This window comes from Neolamprologus multifasciatus, chromosome 3 (genome assembly GCF_963576455.1).
Source record: "Neolamprologus multifasciatus chromosome 3, fNeoMul1.2, whole genome shotgun sequence".
NCBI classification, from domain to species: domain Eukaryota; kingdom Metazoa; phylum Chordata; class Actinopteri; order Cichliformes; family Cichlidae; genus Neolamprologus; species Neolamprologus multifasciatus.
The window spans coordinates 40355594-40373735 of NC_140441.1; the positions used below are offsets into that span (position 1 = coordinate 40355594).

At 41.2% G+C, this 18142-nt stretch overlaps 1 protein-coding gene and 1 non-coding gene across 5 annotated transcripts; both read right to left on the reverse strand.

The window, feature by feature from the left end:
• Positions 1–323: 323 nt before the first annotated feature.
• Positions 324–9159, reverse strand: prelid1b (PRELI domain containing 1b). 4 transcript variants are annotated; one of them, XM_085145516.1, is made up of 6 exons: positions 8451–9159; positions 7324–7447; positions 6792–7017; positions 4846–4959; positions 2673–2751; positions 324–1114 (listed from the first exon to the last, which is right to left on the reverse strand). In XM_085145516.1, the coding sequence occupies exons 2-6, from the start codon at positions 7413–7415 to the stop codon at positions 1023–1025; spliced, it is 603 nt and encodes a 200-aa protein (XP_085001642.1). In that variant the 5' UTR covers positions 7416–7447; positions 8451–9159; the 3' UTR covers positions 324–1022. The 4 variants fall into 4 exon arrangements, with proteins under 4 accessions (XP_085001642.1, XP_085001650.1, XP_085001626.1 ...); XM_085145524.1 differs by lacking the exon at positions 8451–9159 and adding an exon at positions 8291–8440 and having other exon boundaries at positions 6792–6969; XM_085145500.1 differs by lacking the exon at positions 8451–9159 and adding an exon at positions 8291–8440.
• On the reverse strand, positions 7847–7918 carry trnag-ucc (transfer RNA glycine (anticodon UCC)). The gene has a single exon. It is a non-coding gene; the product is annotated as a tRNA-Gly (tRNA).
• Positions 9160–18142: the final 8983 nt, after the last annotated feature.

The window sequence follows — 18142 nt, forward strand, 5'->3', positions numbered from 1 at the left end:
TCAGCGTCAAGATGTGTGAAGAGATATTATATAGAACACACAGGGAGTGGGCAGTAGTTTTAACACTGATGTCCCTCTTCTAGCCAACATGCAGGACAGTTTATATGGCCAAAATATATTTTTGTAGCAGTCTGTAAATATCTTTATTTCTGTTGTAAAGTTTGACATTTTGCGTTTGTGGGAACTGACTCACTTTTGGAACCAGTCTGAAGTGGATATTGGAGAAACTGCAGTGTTCAGTGCTTTAACATTAGCTTTATTTGTTAGCCCCAGAGGTTGATTTTGCATAATGCAGCTTGGCATGCTGCAATATTAACATACAGCGAGCTACCAAATGGAAAAATGGGAAAATGGATAAGACTACATCTAAAACACAATATCCTCTTTAGCATGAGACAAAACAAAACAACTCTGACCTTCCCCTTGGTCTCAATGGGTTGGCCAATTATCCAGAACATAAATCTATTGGAATTTTAAGATCAGAGCCATACCACCAGAAAACAAACATCTACTTAAACTGGCACATAGATACTATGAAACATGCATTTCTACAACAGTCTGATTCTAAACTACCTGAATCTGATGTAAACCCGTTCCTGTCGATAGAAAATCTCTTAAGACATTTACTGTGGGGGGTCCCAAAGAAATCCAAGATGACAATAATCATTCAGAGAATTCTACAAAATAAGATAAAAAACTATTTCCATATAAAAATATAAAAACAAAGATAAGTCAACATAAACTTAAATTATTAACTTAATATCCTGTTTACATTACATAACTGACAAATTACAAACTGCAAACTTAAAAAAAAATAAATTACTAAAACTTTAATAAGATGATTAAATCAGTCCCAAGGAATCCTGGGAATTATTGTAGTTCATTGCTCTGATTGGTGACTTTGAAAAGTAATCAGTATCAGCTAATGAGTCACCAATCAGAGCTGAGGATGAGTGGATGCCCCACCGTTTCAGTGCTGCTCTTCAAACGAGCCATTGTGGGCTTGTTGTTCCTACTGAGGTTCAGACAAACTGTTTGGGTTTCTGGTTGGGGGATGGCGTGGCTTTTGGTGGGAGGGGCTTCTGCTTCTCTGATGACTCTACCTGGTCACTAGCTGTGGATAAATAAAAGTAGAAAATGAGGAACTGTCACACTGATCTGAGCCCTGAAGTGAAAAATAAACTGAATATGAGCATAATGGAGCTGAAAATAGGTTTAAGGTTTAAAACAAGAAAAGAAAATGCACAGTTCTCACACCCAGAGTGTACCGTCGTCTTTTACATGCAATCTAAGGTTTAAGTTCTAATGACCGAAAATCAGGCTGATCTAAACTACATTTACATTTAAAAAAGTCAAAAGAGAAGACTCATATGACATTTGTTATTCATATTTTAATAAATAAAAAAAATTGTGAATCCTGTGACCAAATCTAAAAATCAATGAAAAATTTGACATCACTCTAAGCCACCACCAAAGGTGTGCAATACAGTACATTTAATGAAATGCTCTAAAAGTTAAATTAGACAAAGATGATCCGAGAAAATAAAAACCATAGTTTTTAAATGATGATTTCCCTTTTTAACCCTTTAAGACCTACCATAGAACCAAGTTCGCCAGAGCTTATATTATATTTTTACATGTTGTAGAGCCATTTTTGGAAGCATTTCAAGTTTATATACATCAATACAACCATTATAGCCCAAATTTTAATGATATGTCTGCATTAAGTGCATAGTAATTACATAAATTGCAAAAAAGTGCAATAAACTACAAAAAAATTTAAAATCGTTTTTGTTTTTTAACATATATTTCTAGTTAGAGAAATTTAAGAGGCTTATCCCTCAAAACTGTAAATACAAAAAAGTTGCACAAAATAGTTTCCCACCACAGGAAATTTATTTTAAGTGTCTTCATAGTTTTATTTTTGAAATACACCAATTTTTATATACTGCAGGAAAAACGAAAATAAATATTATAGTGCAAATTTGCAAAATAACAGCATATGCATCAAAATAAACTATTTCCAGCAGTGCAATATGAGTCCTAAGCATCCCAGAAACGACACAGAAAGTCATAAAGTCAAACATAACTTTTAAAAACACAAGTATAGGCTCATAAGGTCCTGATGGTAAAAAACTACATTTCCGCAAAATGACGTCACTTCCGGTTTCGGGCAGGTAATGGCGGACATGCGATAGTTCGCGCTGATGGACGTAGGAAGTGTTATGAACAGCTGATCGGATCGGCAAATCGTGTTTCTGGAATATTATGTTTTTGTTGCTGCAAGTGCTTTGTATGCAGTTTTTGCAAAGCTATATGTGGAAGGAAACTGGACAAGCTCATGGCATAAGATGTAAGTACAACTCCTCCGGTTTCATATGCAAAAAAAATTATTGCGCTAGCTTACGTGGTTGCAGTGCTACCCGGATTTAAAAATAGCTATGCAAAACGGAGCGTGCCCGCTCCAACCGGCTTTAAAGGGTTAAGAAAGAAAAACAGCGGTTTTGTAATAGGCTGATGTTTGTTTTCTTGGTTTTAACTGGATTTCTTTTTACAGTTTCAGGACTTTTTTCAGACAAAAACACATAACTTCAATGGTAATTAAGCTTCAGGTTTTGGTGAAGCCCTCAGAGGTGAAATACAAATGTGTGTGTGCAGTATTTGTGACTTACTCTGTAGCTTGGAGAGAGAGTACTCCAGCCCTCTCATGGCTTTAGCTTGGTTACTTTTAAACCTGGCAAGACCGAATTCCTGGTGGAGAAAGACAAAGAATTAGTCAAAGATAAATACCCGCACCATACGTTAGCTGTATATAGATACTGACGAAGTGTCACATAGTTGGTTTTGGTATCTTGGCTTGGCTTGAGAGCCAGGAGGTATTACTTCACAATTTTCTGAGTGTTTGCAGACAAGTCAGCATCTTCCATGCAAACTATGGGCGACAATGGACAATCTGATAAGAGACCAAACCAATCGCAGACAGAATTTTGGTGCAGCACCCTCTTTGCAACGAATTTCCCGAGCAACAACTCGCTAACTAGTCAGGGGTTTTATTTATGACCTGCGTTGCCAAGGAGTAACTGAGATATTAGCTAATCCAACATGAAGCTATGTAAAGCATAACATGAGCAACCCAACTGCAAAAATAATGGAATAAAATTATAATCGCAAACATGCAGAACATTAAGGCAAACTAAGCAGCCGTTATCAAGTTCGTGCTGACCACACCTCCAGCCATTACTGTGGATCTTTTATAGAGATTGAAAATGTGATGTCATTCAGGGGTAAAACCGCAAAGGATTCTGGGAACGCGTGGCAAGCAGTACTAGCACACGCAGGCTTTCACATGAAAACAGTCACACAGCGATAAAAAGAAACACAAAAAATGGCGAGAAGCTGTTGTATTATTAACTGCAATAGCCGGTCGCATGACAGCAACGGGAAGCTGACGGGTAAAAAGATCGTTAATGGGATTACGTCGTGGAAGAGAAATTGTTCAAGCCATGTTTCCGAAGTAACAAAGAGCCGACGTATGGCCTGGATTGCAGCAATTTGAAGACCAAATATAACATTTCAGAACACACCAGCTCACATGTTAGTCTGCTCCAAGCATTTCCACAAAGGTAAGTCTTCTGTTGTAGTTATTACGTAATTTATCATAACATAATTGTTGGTGTAGGTTACAAATAAGTCTTATATTGATTGGAATAGAATTCGTTGCGCTATGCTGCTTTGTTCACTGTGGCTTTGCGGGCTAATGTTTGTTATGTTTTGTAGGAGAACCAGCCTAAAAAATGCTGGAATGCGATCCAGACTGGGCACCCTCTATCAACCTGGGTCATACCGAGTTTAAAGCTGCTACCACAGGCAGATTTGATCGGTTAAGAGAGAGAGCGAGATCAAAACAGCCACGAAAATCCCACATATATGTGCCCAAGGGTTGTGTGGAAGCAATCAAGTGATGAGTAACTGTTTTCTAGTATGCTGGTTTGCAATGTTGTTGTTGTTGTTTTTTTGTTGGGTTTTTTTTGCATTGTTGATTTGTTTTTTATCGAAGCAGCTAATAAAGTTAATGGAATACAATTTTGCCTCTTTCTTGTAAGATTCTATAATAGAAGGAAACAATAATGCAGATTATAAAGAAAGACAAATTGAATGAATTATGAAACACTTATTTTTTTTTCTATTAGATCTGAAAATGTTGTGTAATACTACAACCTGAAACGACAAATAGATTGCGTTGGCCTGTACAGGAGATAAAGGAAAAGAATGTAACAACAGTTGTGAAATGGAATAGTCCAAACCACCAAAGTAAACTGGAACTGGGCTTGTTGCAGGGATCTGAAGTTAATAAACGTGAAGTGCATACACTCACACTTAGGACCATATAATAATAAATATGTGCGTGATGAAAGTTGGGCAGCACGCTAACGTCCTTACTCCACTCTGTATGCTCGTATGGGTCTGACCCTTTCAATCCTTTGATTTTTTCCTCACAGTTTTTTTTTTTCCTTTTCATCAAGTCTGTCTTTGTACGAACCTGCCGTGTTGTCCGTCGTTTTGTACATAACTGTTTTTGGGGCAAATAAAATGCAAGTAGGGATTAAAACCGCAGAATTAATGATTACCGGTGCTGGAAATACTAGCGCTTGATGCAGTGTTTAGATTTTGTTGCCACTGGTACCCACAAAGCAATGCACAAAGGTCACGTGGTCTGTCAATCTCTATCAGAAATACACTAAGAGAAGCTGGTGTGTTCTTTATACTTTAAGTGATAGTAGGTTGAGTTTGGGCTTTGGTGGCCAATTTTCCTTAGGACTGAAACATTTGTATGTTTGTGTATACCTGTATGGGTCGACCCAGTCCATATACAGCTGTGGAGATCCAGGCCTCCCTCCTCAATTTGGTCCAAGATGGCCGACCATGGTTCTCTTCAAACAGACACCGCTCCACAACAGTCTTAGAGGCAGAGATGGTAGAAAATGTACAAAAAAGCCAGTTTTTACTCCAAACACAAACTATGTTCAAGCACGGGAAAAAGTATTATATTCAACCACGGCCGGTTCGAGCCCCGGCTCGGATAGTCTCGGTTGTTGTGTCCTTGGGCAAGACACTTCACCTACCGCCTACTGGTGTTGGCCAGAAGGGCCGATGGCGCGATATGGCAGCCTCGCTTCTGTCGGTCTGCCCCAGGGCAGCTGTGGCTACAACTGTAGCTTGCCTCCACCAGTGTGTGAATGTGTGTGTGAATGGGTGGATGACTGGGTGTGTAAAGCACTTTGGGGTCCCTAGGGGCGACTAGTAAAAGCGCTATACAAATACAGGCCATTTACCATTTGTAGTTTTCCAGTCAAAAAACATTTATACCTGTGTTCAGTGCAGTTCTTTAAATCCACAAATTCATCCATTTTCTTGTCCTCTCTGAGATAAGCAAAAGTGGAGAGAATGGCCTCATTTAGGCAACTACCTCCAACCTTTCCAGCAAGGCATTCCCAGTCCAGTCCTGTTTCTGTCCCAGGTCTCCTCACAGCTGGACATGCCCAAAACCCCTGACCTAGTCCATCAAAGTCTAGATGTGCAGGAGATCTCCTATTGAGGTGCTCAAACCATGTCAGCTGGTTCCTCGATTACAGTGGTTCCCAAACTTTTTTTGCTAGGCCCCCCTTTGTTTTACAACACGCACACACACGCACAAACACATCCTCCAACCACACACACCCATATTTTGCTCCATTGCAGTTTCTTTCACACCTCAAACATTTAGTAAACAATTAAGCAAATACAAGTAATCTGCAATAAATTACAGGTAGTAAGAAAATAAACTACTAACTCTATTACGCTACGTCCACACCTACACGGGTATTTTTGAAAACGCAGCTGTGTCGTCCACACGTAAACGGCGTTTCGAATCACCGAAAACTGAGATTTTTTAAAACACCTTTTTTTCCGTTTACGTGTGGACGAGGAATACAGAGTTTGTCACGCAACGTCAAAGGTATGTGCCTTTTTTCACGTCACGCTGTGCGCCACGTTATTGTTTACATGAGATGAATTGCAGAATGGCAGATAGAGACAAAATACTGTTAATCTTACTGTCTTCAGGTTTTACACGCTAACATATACAAACGCAGTTACTGTCCCTCCATTTAGAAAGGCAGAGGCGTCACGGTGTGATTATTTTACTGTATGTGTAATAATATTCAACATTGCTATCAATGCATTTTTCAAAAAATGTCTCTCTGTGCAAAATGGATTTAAAAACACAAACAACTGTGGGATACTGTTTGTCCGTGATTTGGAGAGCCCAGTGCTGCTCCCGACGGTGTGCAGGTGAAACCAAAGGGCAGATATGCTTCACCAGATTTTCTAGTCTTTGGCTTACAATGAAGTTGGTTTGGAAACATATTCAGCGATGCTTCATCTCCTGCTTTGCATTTCTGTGGGCGCCCTGTGCTAGCAGTGTCCAAGCATTTTGTTTTTTCTCCCCCCCCCTTTTCATACCGCGCCCCCCCTGCAATGGCTCTGTGCCCCCCCTGGGGGGTGGGCCCCACACTTTGGGAAGGTCTGCTCTATTACATCCACCTCTTATGACCATGATCTCATGCTTTCATGCTATTCACAGCTCGTGGCCATTTTCTGATTGGTTATCTCAAACTGCAAACTGCCCCATTCAAAGTGGGAGAAATCGCTTGATGACAATAAGACCATCGATCTGAACTCTATCCTATCTGTCATGGGGTGGGGGTGGGGGGGTTAATTAACCACAGTGATCTAATCAGAGCGCATCTCACCATCAGCGTGTTGTGGTTCAGGTTCCAGGTCTTGGTGATGAGTGTGTGGGCCTGAGGGTCCACGATAGAATCTTCTAGGACGTAGACCGCCCGAGCCATGTGCATGGGGAAGACCCGCTCCGCCCAGCCCGGCAGGCGGTTGGTCTTCGTCAGCAGTCGCCTGGACAGCAGGTGGTTGCTGGAGGTGACCTCGCGGTATAGGACATCTTCCGTGAGTACATGGGTGCTGGTACACCAAAACAGATCTATTTTTTTTTGAGGACACTCACACATTCTGTTTATTTTTAAATGTCTTTTATTGTATAAAAAACTGAAGTTCTCCAAACAACACCCAGGGTTGATGCAGTCAAGATAAAAGCACTACAGTTTGGTCCACTTCGTCTATTGTCTGGAGAAAATGGACTAATGTGGGTTTTTTTCTTTTATTGTACTAGATAATAAGATGACATTTTTCACTGTTTTATAAGGAAAAAATATTGGATTCATTGATGAGAAATCACTTTGCATATTCACTGAAACAATCGTTAATTACCTGTATGGGTTTGGGTAGCGCTGCCAGAAGGCAGCCAGCACCTGATGCCACGGGCTCTTAATGTCCACCTCGCTGTGGAAATACCTCCCCATGTCGGCATGTACTAACAGAGCTCATTCAGCAGCTGCAGGAACAACATAAGAGACAAGTTATATATTTTTTAATATATTTTGTATTTAGTGTCATGAGATGTTTAAGTTTGTAGAATCAAATTTCTGTTCCCGTTGCTATGAACACTCACTGAATTTGATCACGGCAAGCAAGAGAAGATAGGACAGTCGTGCCAAAGTCCCCATTAACAGGACATAGACAGCTGATTGTGCCTGCATTAGTGCCTGAAAATCCGGGTAGCTTTAAATTCTAACAGTGTGTTTAAATGACTTTAGTTTTCATACCACAAAAAGCTTTTCCCCCACAAAAAGTTTTCAGACACCAAATGAAAGCCGTTGGGGTGAGCACGTTTTTAAATATGCAATTGTTAACAGTAGAATCTAAAGTTGCCACTTTAGTGAAAAAATGACTTTGCGTTGGCCGGGAATCGAACCCGGGTCAACTGCTTGGAAGGCAGCTATGCTAACCACTATACCACCAACGCTCACATCAGTAAAAGGGAAAGTAGAGCGACTTATCCTGTGATCAACACAATACTAGTACTTCTATGCAATGTTTTTCATCATAGCATTTGTTTACTGTAAAAACTGTTAGCTGCGACCGTTATTAGGTGTTGCTACAGCTCGAGGCCAGCATTGCTAATCCCTTTGTTTTATAGCCGCACTTCACCAGCGGGCTCAAGCTAGTTAGCTGTTTAACGCGGTCGCTGCTTCGTCATCGTCTTTTTTTTTTTTAATCTAAATGCTGAAGTCAGCGTCCGCGGCTGCTAGCACAAACACCCTCTACCGTAAACGTCGCAGGCTGTTGTAGCTGCTGAGGAAGCTAACAGCTTCGGCTAGCCTAGTAACGGACGTACCTAAAGCGCGTGTTTCTCAAAGCCCGGCGGACTGTGAGGGAGCCGGCATGGATAAAACACAGCAGCGGACCAGTTCGGGGGTTTCTTTGTAGCAGCTGCTTATTTGAGACAGAGACAAAGACGAAAAAAAGTGGACCCAGGCGGTCATACGTGCACTTACCGCCTTTTTCCACCAGATGGCAGACTAGACAAGCAGAAATCAGGTCGCGCTGCTTGGTAAACGGTTCACGACTAAATCCACATGATCTGCAGACCGCATGAAGTTTGGAGGTCTGTGGCGACTCTGCAAAAATTTGGTGCCCTCTGTGCACTCACTCTGTCAATTTACATGATTTACATATTTTAGTCTAGACAACCCAAAATGTGACGTCCACATATGTGGACGCCAGGTTCTAGGAGGTTAAAGAAGTCCAGACGCTTTTCCTTCCAAGCTCCTTAGATCACAATACAGTTTCTCTCAATCTTTTAAAGTGTAAATCTGTCTGTACTTGCTGGTACCACTTCTGTCTGTTGCACTTATTTACTCTAGGATGGGTGTCAGCTAACAGAAAAGGAGTAAATACTTTTTTCCATTGTTACAAAATAAAATAATAAATAAATAACTATACTGTACAGGCAAAAATATTCTACAGACACTTTTCAGTTGTGAATTGAAGCAGGCCTGGTCAGATTTAGATCAAATCTAAGGTTCAGGTGATGTATCCACTTAGACTATGGTTTAAAGATCTAATGTTTAAGAGAATAAAGTTGTTATGATGAGATTGAGCAGTGATTGATCCCCTGGACTTGCTTGATACCCTGCACTTGCCACGGAATTCCTATCACATAAGCTGGCCCTGAAGACCTGCACTTCATGTTGTTGATGAAAAAAAGACAGTTGAAAAATGCAAGAAATGTTTAAGAAATTCTAAGATTTTTTTTCTTTCGCAATCACTGTTTAAACATAACTTCCAAAAGAGCTGTACAGGAAAGGAGTGTCTCCTGTCTGGTAAAATACCTTGAATTCAGTCCACGTTAAATGACTCAATAATATGGGCTGCACCCCATAAAGTAAAGCAAACTTGTCTTGTAAAATTAGGGTGACCATATTTTGATTTCCATTTGATTTCCAAAAAAGAGGAGATTTGGCTAAGTCATGAAAAACTTTAATAATACTATTGCTTAAAGAAAACTTTAACATATTTAAACGATAGGCTTTTACAAGTCAACAACTGCAAAAAAGAGGACGGTTGGTCACCCTAGTAAAATGGTGAAATATTATCCGTTCATCCATTCTCTTCTGCTTATCCAATGGGGAAATATTGTTTTTCTGAAAAATTCTCAATAAATTACTTAGTACAGTGGTCCCTCATTTATCGCGGTAGTTATGTTCTAAAATTAACCCGCAATAGGTGAAATCTGCGAAGTAGCCAACTTTATTTTTATACAATTATTATAGATGTTTTAAGGCTGTAGAACCCCTCACAACACATTTTATACACTTTTCTCAGATGGGCATGAACATTTTCACACTTTTCTCTCTTGTTTAAACACTCTCAAAGTTCAAACCTTTGTAGAAAAATAAGTCCAGTATTATAGAATGAAACCAAAGACATCCGCAGGTGACTTTGACGGTGCAAAACGTTTCATCGACATTGTTATGTTTGTTGGGGAGAAAACTTACAAACACACAGTACAGCACTTCAAAGTCACACTGGTAGCGATCGAAGATTTATTTAAACTTGACAAGCTGGACGCATTCTGTAATGTACAGGAGACACGGCACGAGATTGATTGACAATGGTCTACAGCCAATCAGGATGCAGAACACAATGTGCTGTAAAAAAAAAAAAAAAAAAAAAAAAAAGAAGAAAAAGAAAAAACTACGGAGCCCTGCAAGGGACATGGGAGATCGGGATCTCGCAAACGTTTTGCGAGATCTCGCAAAATAGGCTGCATCCTTCAGAGGCTGACAGCTTGAAGCTGACGACCCAGGCGACGAAGGCTGGCCCAATTCGAAGGCTGCTCCAAATGTGTCCTTTGTGGACCAGCCTTTTCAGGCGAGAATGTAGCTGTGTAAACTTCAAATATCTGCTTGGTTTATCAAGACATCACATATTTGCAAAGGTGCTCCAACGTTTTTGGAGATGTCTGTTACCCACCAGTTTGAAGTTTTGCGAGATCTCTCAAAAGTTCATCATCATTTTTTTCTCTCCCACGTCCCCTGCGGGGCTCAGTAAAAAGCAAAGCATGCAAAATTTCATGCGAAACAGCAAGGCCGCGAAAGGTGAAACGTGTTATAGTGAGGGACCACTGTACTGAAAAATTTATTACAGTATAATTTGTTTCTCCTTTCCTGTAAAATACTTACAATTTAGGCCCTATTTAAAATTATTTATGCAGTACTTAAATGTAGTTAAATAAGAGTTATCCTCTTATTCGAGTGTACCTATTTTGCCTGGTGATTTTGTGTCATTATACACATTAGACAAAGAAATTTAGAACCAAATTTTACATTTCATACTGATGTTTACTATAGTATACTATGTGTCTGTATCAAGTATCAGTGTCTCCTTTGTCTCCTTCTTCTTGGCTTGGTAACATGTAACAACTGAACATGTTGGCATTTTACAATTATCCCCTCTTTCTGTCAGCATTATAGATTCAGCTGTGTTGTAAAGTTAATAGGCTAAATAAGATAAGTGATGTGTCCTAAAGTATCTTTTAGATATGACTAGATGCTGAAAAAAAAGAGCCCACCTCTTGGGTCGCAGTTGCCTTTGTCTTCATCCACACCTACACGGTGAATTTTTAAAACAGCTCCCCCAAGTTTCTTTAAATAAAATACCCCCATCCACATAAAACTAAAAAAAACCCATCTCAAGCGTTGTCAAGACCCAAACAAACATATAACCCTAATCTGACTGAAAATCAGAATCAGAATCAGAATACTTTATTGATCCCTAGGGGAAATTATTTTTTGTTACAGTGCTCCATTATAAACAAACATTAACAAGACAGACACTACACTAACTAAGAATAGCACAATATATACATATATATATACATAAAAGTCACTTATTATTAAATAGCTGAAAAAGAAACATGTGTAGCTGTAGCAGTAAACAGTGTGTTAAGTGGATGCGTTGTATAGGGAGATGGCCACAGGCAGGAATGATTTCCTGTGTCGATCAGTGGTGCTTTTCGGTACTCTCAGTCTCTCACTGAAGGTGCTCCTGTGACTGACCAGCATGTCATGGAGTGGGTGGGAGGTGTTATCCAACATTGTCTTTATCTTGGACAACATCTGCCTCTCCGACACCACCTTGAGGGAGTCCAGCTCCATCCCCATAACATTACTGGCCTTGTGGATGAGTTTATCGAGTCTGTTGGCATCTGCTACCCTCAGCCTGCTCCCCCAGCATGCAACAGCATAGAGGATTGTACTGACCACAACAGACTCGTAGAAAATCCTGAGCATTTTCTGGCAGACGTTGAAGGACCTCAGTCGCCTCAAAAAATAGAGACGACTCTGGCCCTTTCTGTAAAGTGCTGTGGTGTTTTTAGCCCAGTCCAGTTTATTGTCAATGTGTACTCCAAGGTATTTATAGTCCTCCACAATGTCAACACTGACCCCCTGAATTGAAACAGGGGTCAAGTGTTTCCTGGTCTTCCTGAAGTCCATAATCAGTTCCTTGAGCTTTGCCACGTTGAGCTGCAGATGATTCTGCTCACACCACGTGACAAAGGAGTCGACCACAGCCCGGTACTCTGTCTCATCATCCCTGCTGATGCATCCAACCACCGCAGAGTCATCAGAAAACTTCTGAAGATGGCAGGTCTCTGTGCAGTGGCTGAAGTCTGTGGTGTAGAGGGTGAAGAGGAAGGGGGAGAGGACAGTCCCCTGTGGTGCCCCTATGCTCCTGATTACCTTGTCAGACATACACTGTGGGAGACATACATATTGTGGTCTTCCTGTCAGGTAATCAACAATCCAGGACACCAGAGAAGCATCCACCTGAATCGCTGTTAACTTATCACCCAGGAGGGTCAGCCTGATGGTATTGAAAGCACTAGAAAAGTCAAAAAACATGACCCTCACAGTGCTCGCCGGCTGGTCCAGATGGGTGTAGACACGATTGAGCAGGTAGATGATGGCGTCCTCAGTTCCGAGACGAGGCTGATAAGCAAATTGAAGGGGATCCAGATGTGGTCTTACTATGGGTCGCAGCTGGTCCAGGTGAGCCTTTCCAGGGTCTTCATGATGTGGGAGGTCAGTGCCACGGGCCTGTAATCCTGGGGGCCACTGGGACGTGGCGTCTTTGGAATAGGGACGAGGCATGATGTCTTCTACATCACTGGGACCCTCTGCAGACTCAAACTCAGCATAAACAGTTTATGAAAGACTCCACACAGCTGGGGGCACAGGCCTTGAGGACGAGGGGACTCCGTCTGGTCCAGCAGACTTGCTTGAGTGAAGTCTCCTCATTTGCATCTCAACCTGGTATTAGATAGTAGAAAAAGTAGAGAAAGGCAAAAACATCGCAAGACAGCATCTCTATTTTCCTTTTTCGTGTGTAAATGTAAAAACCGAGTCTTTCATATGCTTCATTTACATGTGCACAAAAACATATAGCAAAGAAAAAGCCACATTCGCTAAAATACAAGTGTACATGTGGACGGAGCTTTTGTGTCTCTGTTTTTTGCTGCAGGTGAGAGACGAAAATTGCTGCTCAGTCCTCCCTTTGCGCTCCTTTTCTACACTCAAACAGCGTTTCATTTATCACAAGTGCTCACATGCAAACATACCAACACTACTCACTCACTGACATATCACATAATTTTTCCATATAGTGTTTTTTACATCCCATTATTTGTTGTGACCTTTGAGCTACTTGTAATACCGCAAAGTGTTTTTTACGATAGCATCAAGTGATTTCAGTTTGTGTGGCAGGAGGAGGAAAACAGTCGAGCAATCTACAATTTTTGAGGAGTGGACTTGCAGGTGTTTATTGCATAAAAAGACAGGACTGTAATGTTAAAGTGCAAACCGGATCACAAAACAACTACATTTGATTGCCAACACAAGTTTTAGCATGTGTTAGCATGTCTGTGAAAGCACCTGCACAGACAGCCTGCTAACACAAATGTAGCCAAGAGTTTATGCCAAGCTGAGAACAGCAGCCAGAGCCTGAACTTAAAAAGGTAACAAAGGCAGTAATTAGCAGTTCACCTTGCAGTGTTGTATGTCCCATTTCTATCTGTATGTTTCAGCACTGGATGTATAGTTAGCTTAGTTGCCTTCCAAGCAGTTGACATAGGTGTGATTCCTGGCCAAAGTAAAACTGTTTTGAGATTGTAGCTCAGGAGGAAGAGTGGGTTGTTTACCGATCAGTGAGTGAGTGGTTACTCTGGTTACTCTGCATATCTAAGCTTGGGCAATATACTGAACCCTAATGCTTTCATGTGAGTAAGTGCAAATGTTAAACAATGTTGTCTAACATGTTGAATGTAAATGTTGAATGTCTGTTACTTGGTGTAAAAAGCTAATTTAGAGCTCCAGTTGAGTGAAAAGTTTTTATTGCTTTTATTGTTAATGTACAAAAAAATAAGAACATGCAAATTGTGTCAAAAAATGCATTGTGCTACTAGCACAACCTTTGTCCTCAGCAGATATCTGCACAGACAATAATAACATAAAGCTAGCGAAGATCCTAGAGTGACATCAAAGCTGAGGGTATGCAGACCTGAGCCCAGAAGCCAGAGCCTGAACTTCAACAGGTAACAAAGGCAGTGATGAGGAATTAGGCTTGGACACTGGAGCCTCCATTTGACCTGCATTTTTAAGTATTGGTGGTATACTGGTTAGAGCTAGAGCTACAGCTATCGATTATTTTGGTAATCGAGTTAGTTATAGGTTAGTCCATCTTTTAATCGGATAAGAAATGCTTTTGTCTTATTAATGAGCAATAAAACCCATTCAAAGAAAAAAACAACCCACAGGTTGAACTGCATATTAGTTTGCATTTTAGAAATTACATTGTTTTAAAGTTTAACTGCATAAAATATCTTTTTTATAAAAAAAACCCAACAAAACTAAACTCTTTGATTGGATGTACATTTCATACTGAAAACATTTTCTTAAATTCAAAAATATATAAATAATCTCAAGTACGATCAAAGGGCAAAGTCAAACAAAACAAGATATATACGCAATCGAAAATAAAGCATACCTTTACTCTGTTTTCTTGCCTGTTTTCTTGGAGGCAACTTTTTGTCCTGCGGAAAACAGACGCTATGATGATATAGACGTTAACTAATAGCGTCCAACCGAACAACAACCCTAACGTCCGTGGCTCAGAGTTGCCCATGTACATTTTTATTGGCCTGTGAAAAAAGCTTTTATTTTTATATTTTTAAACACGAATCCAGTTTAATTGATAAAATATTTTATATTACTCGACTTTCAATCTGAAAAATGGTACGAAAGCCTTGAAATAAATCTGGACTAGTACACCCCATGCACCCCTTTAGAGTCACCACTATTTGCTGGAGGTATCGCTTCCATATAACAATACACCTTCTGGAGGCTTACTGCAGACTTTTTGCTGTGTAAAACAAATAGTGGCGGAGGGAAATGCCACAAAGTTTCCTTTTCTTCATGTCGGAGTTTATTGATCAGGTGGTTTGATGAAGGACTCCTGCTAGCTTTTTCCCAGTTAAGGTTTTAATGGTGATTACAGGAACAGGGCCTCTGTTTTAAACACTAGAAACACTCTTTCTTTTACTCAGTTTGAGCTTACCATCTCATTAAAAAAAACTGTGGCAGCGTCATCATCACTGCTGCTATGTTATCTGTTTTTTTGTTTAAAACTGGGGGCTGTGTGGGCTTAATGTTTTCAGACTTTTTATTCAAACACTGCTCCTAAATACGTTCCTACTGCAGAGCTGTTTTTAGTTACAAGTAGGGATGGGTACCGCTATCCGGTGCCATGATGGCACCGGTTCTGACATAAACGGTAGTAACCAGACCGAAAAGCAGCGCACATTTCGGTGCTTTATTTCAGTGCTTTTTTTTTTTTTCCTGAGCTGTGATAGACTTTAGATTCTAGCCAATCATTTTACATTTCCGAGGATAGTAGGCGGGTCCAGGTACGTACGTTCTTTTAGAGCAGAGCTACAGATTAAAAATGCCCAAGGCGAAGCGGTCAAAAGTCTGGCTGTACTTCACAGCAAAAGATGCAAAAGATGCAAACTCAGCAGCCTGCAACAAGTGCTTTAAGCTGATACTGTGATACTGTCAAAAGAGGTAACACCTCGAATATGATGAAACACCTGGCAACGCAAAGCGTTTTTTTTTTTTTTAAAAGCCGAGAAATGCACCGTATTTGATAGCTTGCTGCGAGACCTCACACCGTGCACATCTACTGTGGGTGTGGTGCCTGTTATCGGACCCGGAGTTAGCAACATCCCCCAAAAACCCAAAGAGGAGAGTCCTGGCCCCTAGCCCTGCCAGTGTAGCAGAAATGATGACGGATGATGATGGCAGCAGCAGCCGTTCTTCTCTGCGTGAGTAGCTTAATGTTGTTCGTGTGTAATTTACGTTGAGTAGGCTAACCACGTGATTAAATTAATGCATGTAAGGTGAACTAGCAAACATCATCGTAATTACATGCGGCTGTCTTCTTGTTTGATGGCAGGTACTCCATTTTAGCCAAAAAGGCTAAAATGACCAAAGAAAAAATGGAAAACAGTTAAACATGAGAGGTTTTTGGACAAAGTTTGTGTTTTTTTCCATTGATTAAGCACTGCTTCCAGCCAAGAGTGATACCATATATGCCCCATAGCTGCAGAAAAGGCTAACATTGTTATCTTTTTACAAAAAAACAGCTGAACATGAGAGGTTTTTGGACCAATTTTGTGTTCTCCATTCTTTAAGCACCGGTTTGAGCACCGTTTAAGCACCGGCACCGTTTCAAAAGTACCGGTTTGGCACCGGTATCGGATAAAACCTAAACGATACCCATCCCTAGTTACAAGAATGAAATGTTTGTCTTTTCATCATTTAACACAGCGGCCCCCAATCCACCAGTCTGTGAGGCGTTTGGTACCGGGCCATGACAGTTGAGGTTTGGGTGTGAAATGTACTGTTTTCAGGGTTTTTATTGTTTTTTATCGTTTTTTTTTTTTTTTTATCACTTTTATCATTGACTCTGTTTCCCCGGGTTTTTTGCTGTGTGTTATGAATAAATCTTTTTTTGGGTACCGGTACTGGTTTTATTTTGTTGTATTTGTTTGCGACACCTTAAAGGCCGGTCCGTGAAAGTATTGTCGGACACAAACCGGTTTGTGGCACAAAAAAGGTTGGGGACCAATGATTTAACACGTCGGCATACTGCAGAGTCATGTGTTAAATGAAGCACTCTCTGTGTCAAGAGTTTTATAATCAAATTACAAGAATTACTCAATGAATCGTTGCAGCCGTAGTTAGAGCAGTTGATCCGGGTTCGATTCTGAGTCAATGCAAAGCTGCTTTGCTGCTGTAGCGGAGAGGAAGAGCAGGTTGTCTACTGTCCTTGGCTGCTCTACTCTTTATGTAAAAAAATATTTTTGGGCAAGATACCGTACCTGATGAGCCTGTGTGTGTGTGTTTGTGTGTGTGTGCAATTGTTAGACAAGGTGTGGGTGAAATAACTCCTCAGACTAAGCGGAAAGGTGCTTTATACGCACCAGCAATCACTTCAAAGTTTGCTTGTTGTTGTTGGTTTTGTGTTTGTACTATAAGAAAAATCATATGTGTATTCTCATTAGCATATATGATGAGGATAGGGGTTTGTAGCCTCAGGTTTATATTGTTATCACGTTATGTGACAGTATGTTTAAGTTCATGTTACAGAGTTAAGCAAAAGTAACAGTAACCAAATTAGTTTCTCTGGAGAGTAAATAAGCAACACACTGCATTGCTTTTAAGGAAAGTAACAAGTAATGTTTAACGCTTTAAACTTTTTGAGTAACGACCACAACATTCTGAAAACTTTACCCTCCGACCTCTTTAAATGTGGGCACATCTGGGTCCAACAAGTCCACATTAACAAAAATGTAGTAAACAATCGCACTAATAATACAACAGCAATCCAACAAAGTCACAGGACTCAGTTAAAATCATCCACACTGTCACAAAAATAGCGAGTAAATTCATTCAGTGTTTCCTCGCTCAGCTCTCTCTCTCCGTGTGGTTTCTAAGGTCTCTCCATCTCTCTCTCTGTTACCGGCAGGCAGCCAATCATCTGCAGGGTCTCGCGCCTCCTGTTTTCGCCTCACCTCGCCTCAGTGCCAATCAGACCGTTCACACTGCGCACACGCCACGGCACGTCGCCACGGGCGCCGCTGACAACAGGAGACACGGCGGAGGGCACAAGCCACCACACACACACACACCTCCCCTCCCTGTTACTGAACATCAGCGTTGTGTGTACCCCCTGCCACCACCCTCCCCCCTCCCTCGCTCCCTTCACTCTGTCGCAAGAGCGACGCACGTATCCGTTCATAACCTCCGCCATTATTCATCACCCCCTACACCCTCCCTCTCCCCCCGTCCTTCTCCTTTCTTCCCATGGTGCCGTTTTTTTTCCTTTCCTCGAGCTCGTCTCTTTTTCCCACCCCTGCAGGGTCTCCACAGAGCTGCTTCCTCCTCGCCTCACCCGGGCTAATTTAACGCCTCTCTCTCTCTCTGTGTGTGTGTCTCTCTCTCCCTGCCTCGCACTGGCTTGTGCCAAGCCCAGGTGATTATCCATCCGCCCCCCGTTATCCGTTACCCCCCTCCTCCTCCTCCCCTCCCCCCCCCCTCCATTCCTCCTCCTCCTCCTCTCCTCG

What these genes read in the sequence shown, in the direction of transcription:
- prelid1b (XM_085145516.1), bottom strand. Translation starts at nt 7,415, where the DNA reads ATGGGGAGGTATTTCCACAGCGAGGTGGACATTAAGAGCCCGTGGCAT. An exon ending in TGAACCACAACACGCTGATG is followed by an intron (nt 4,960 to 6,791) that starts GTGAGATGCGCT and finishes TCTGCCTCTAAG; the next exon opens with ACTGTTGTGGAGCGGTGTCT. An exon ending in GACTGGGTCGACCCATACAG is followed by an intron (nt 2,752 to 4,845) that starts GTATACACAAAC and finishes TTTCTCCACCAG; the next exon opens with GAATTCGGTCTTGCCAGGTT.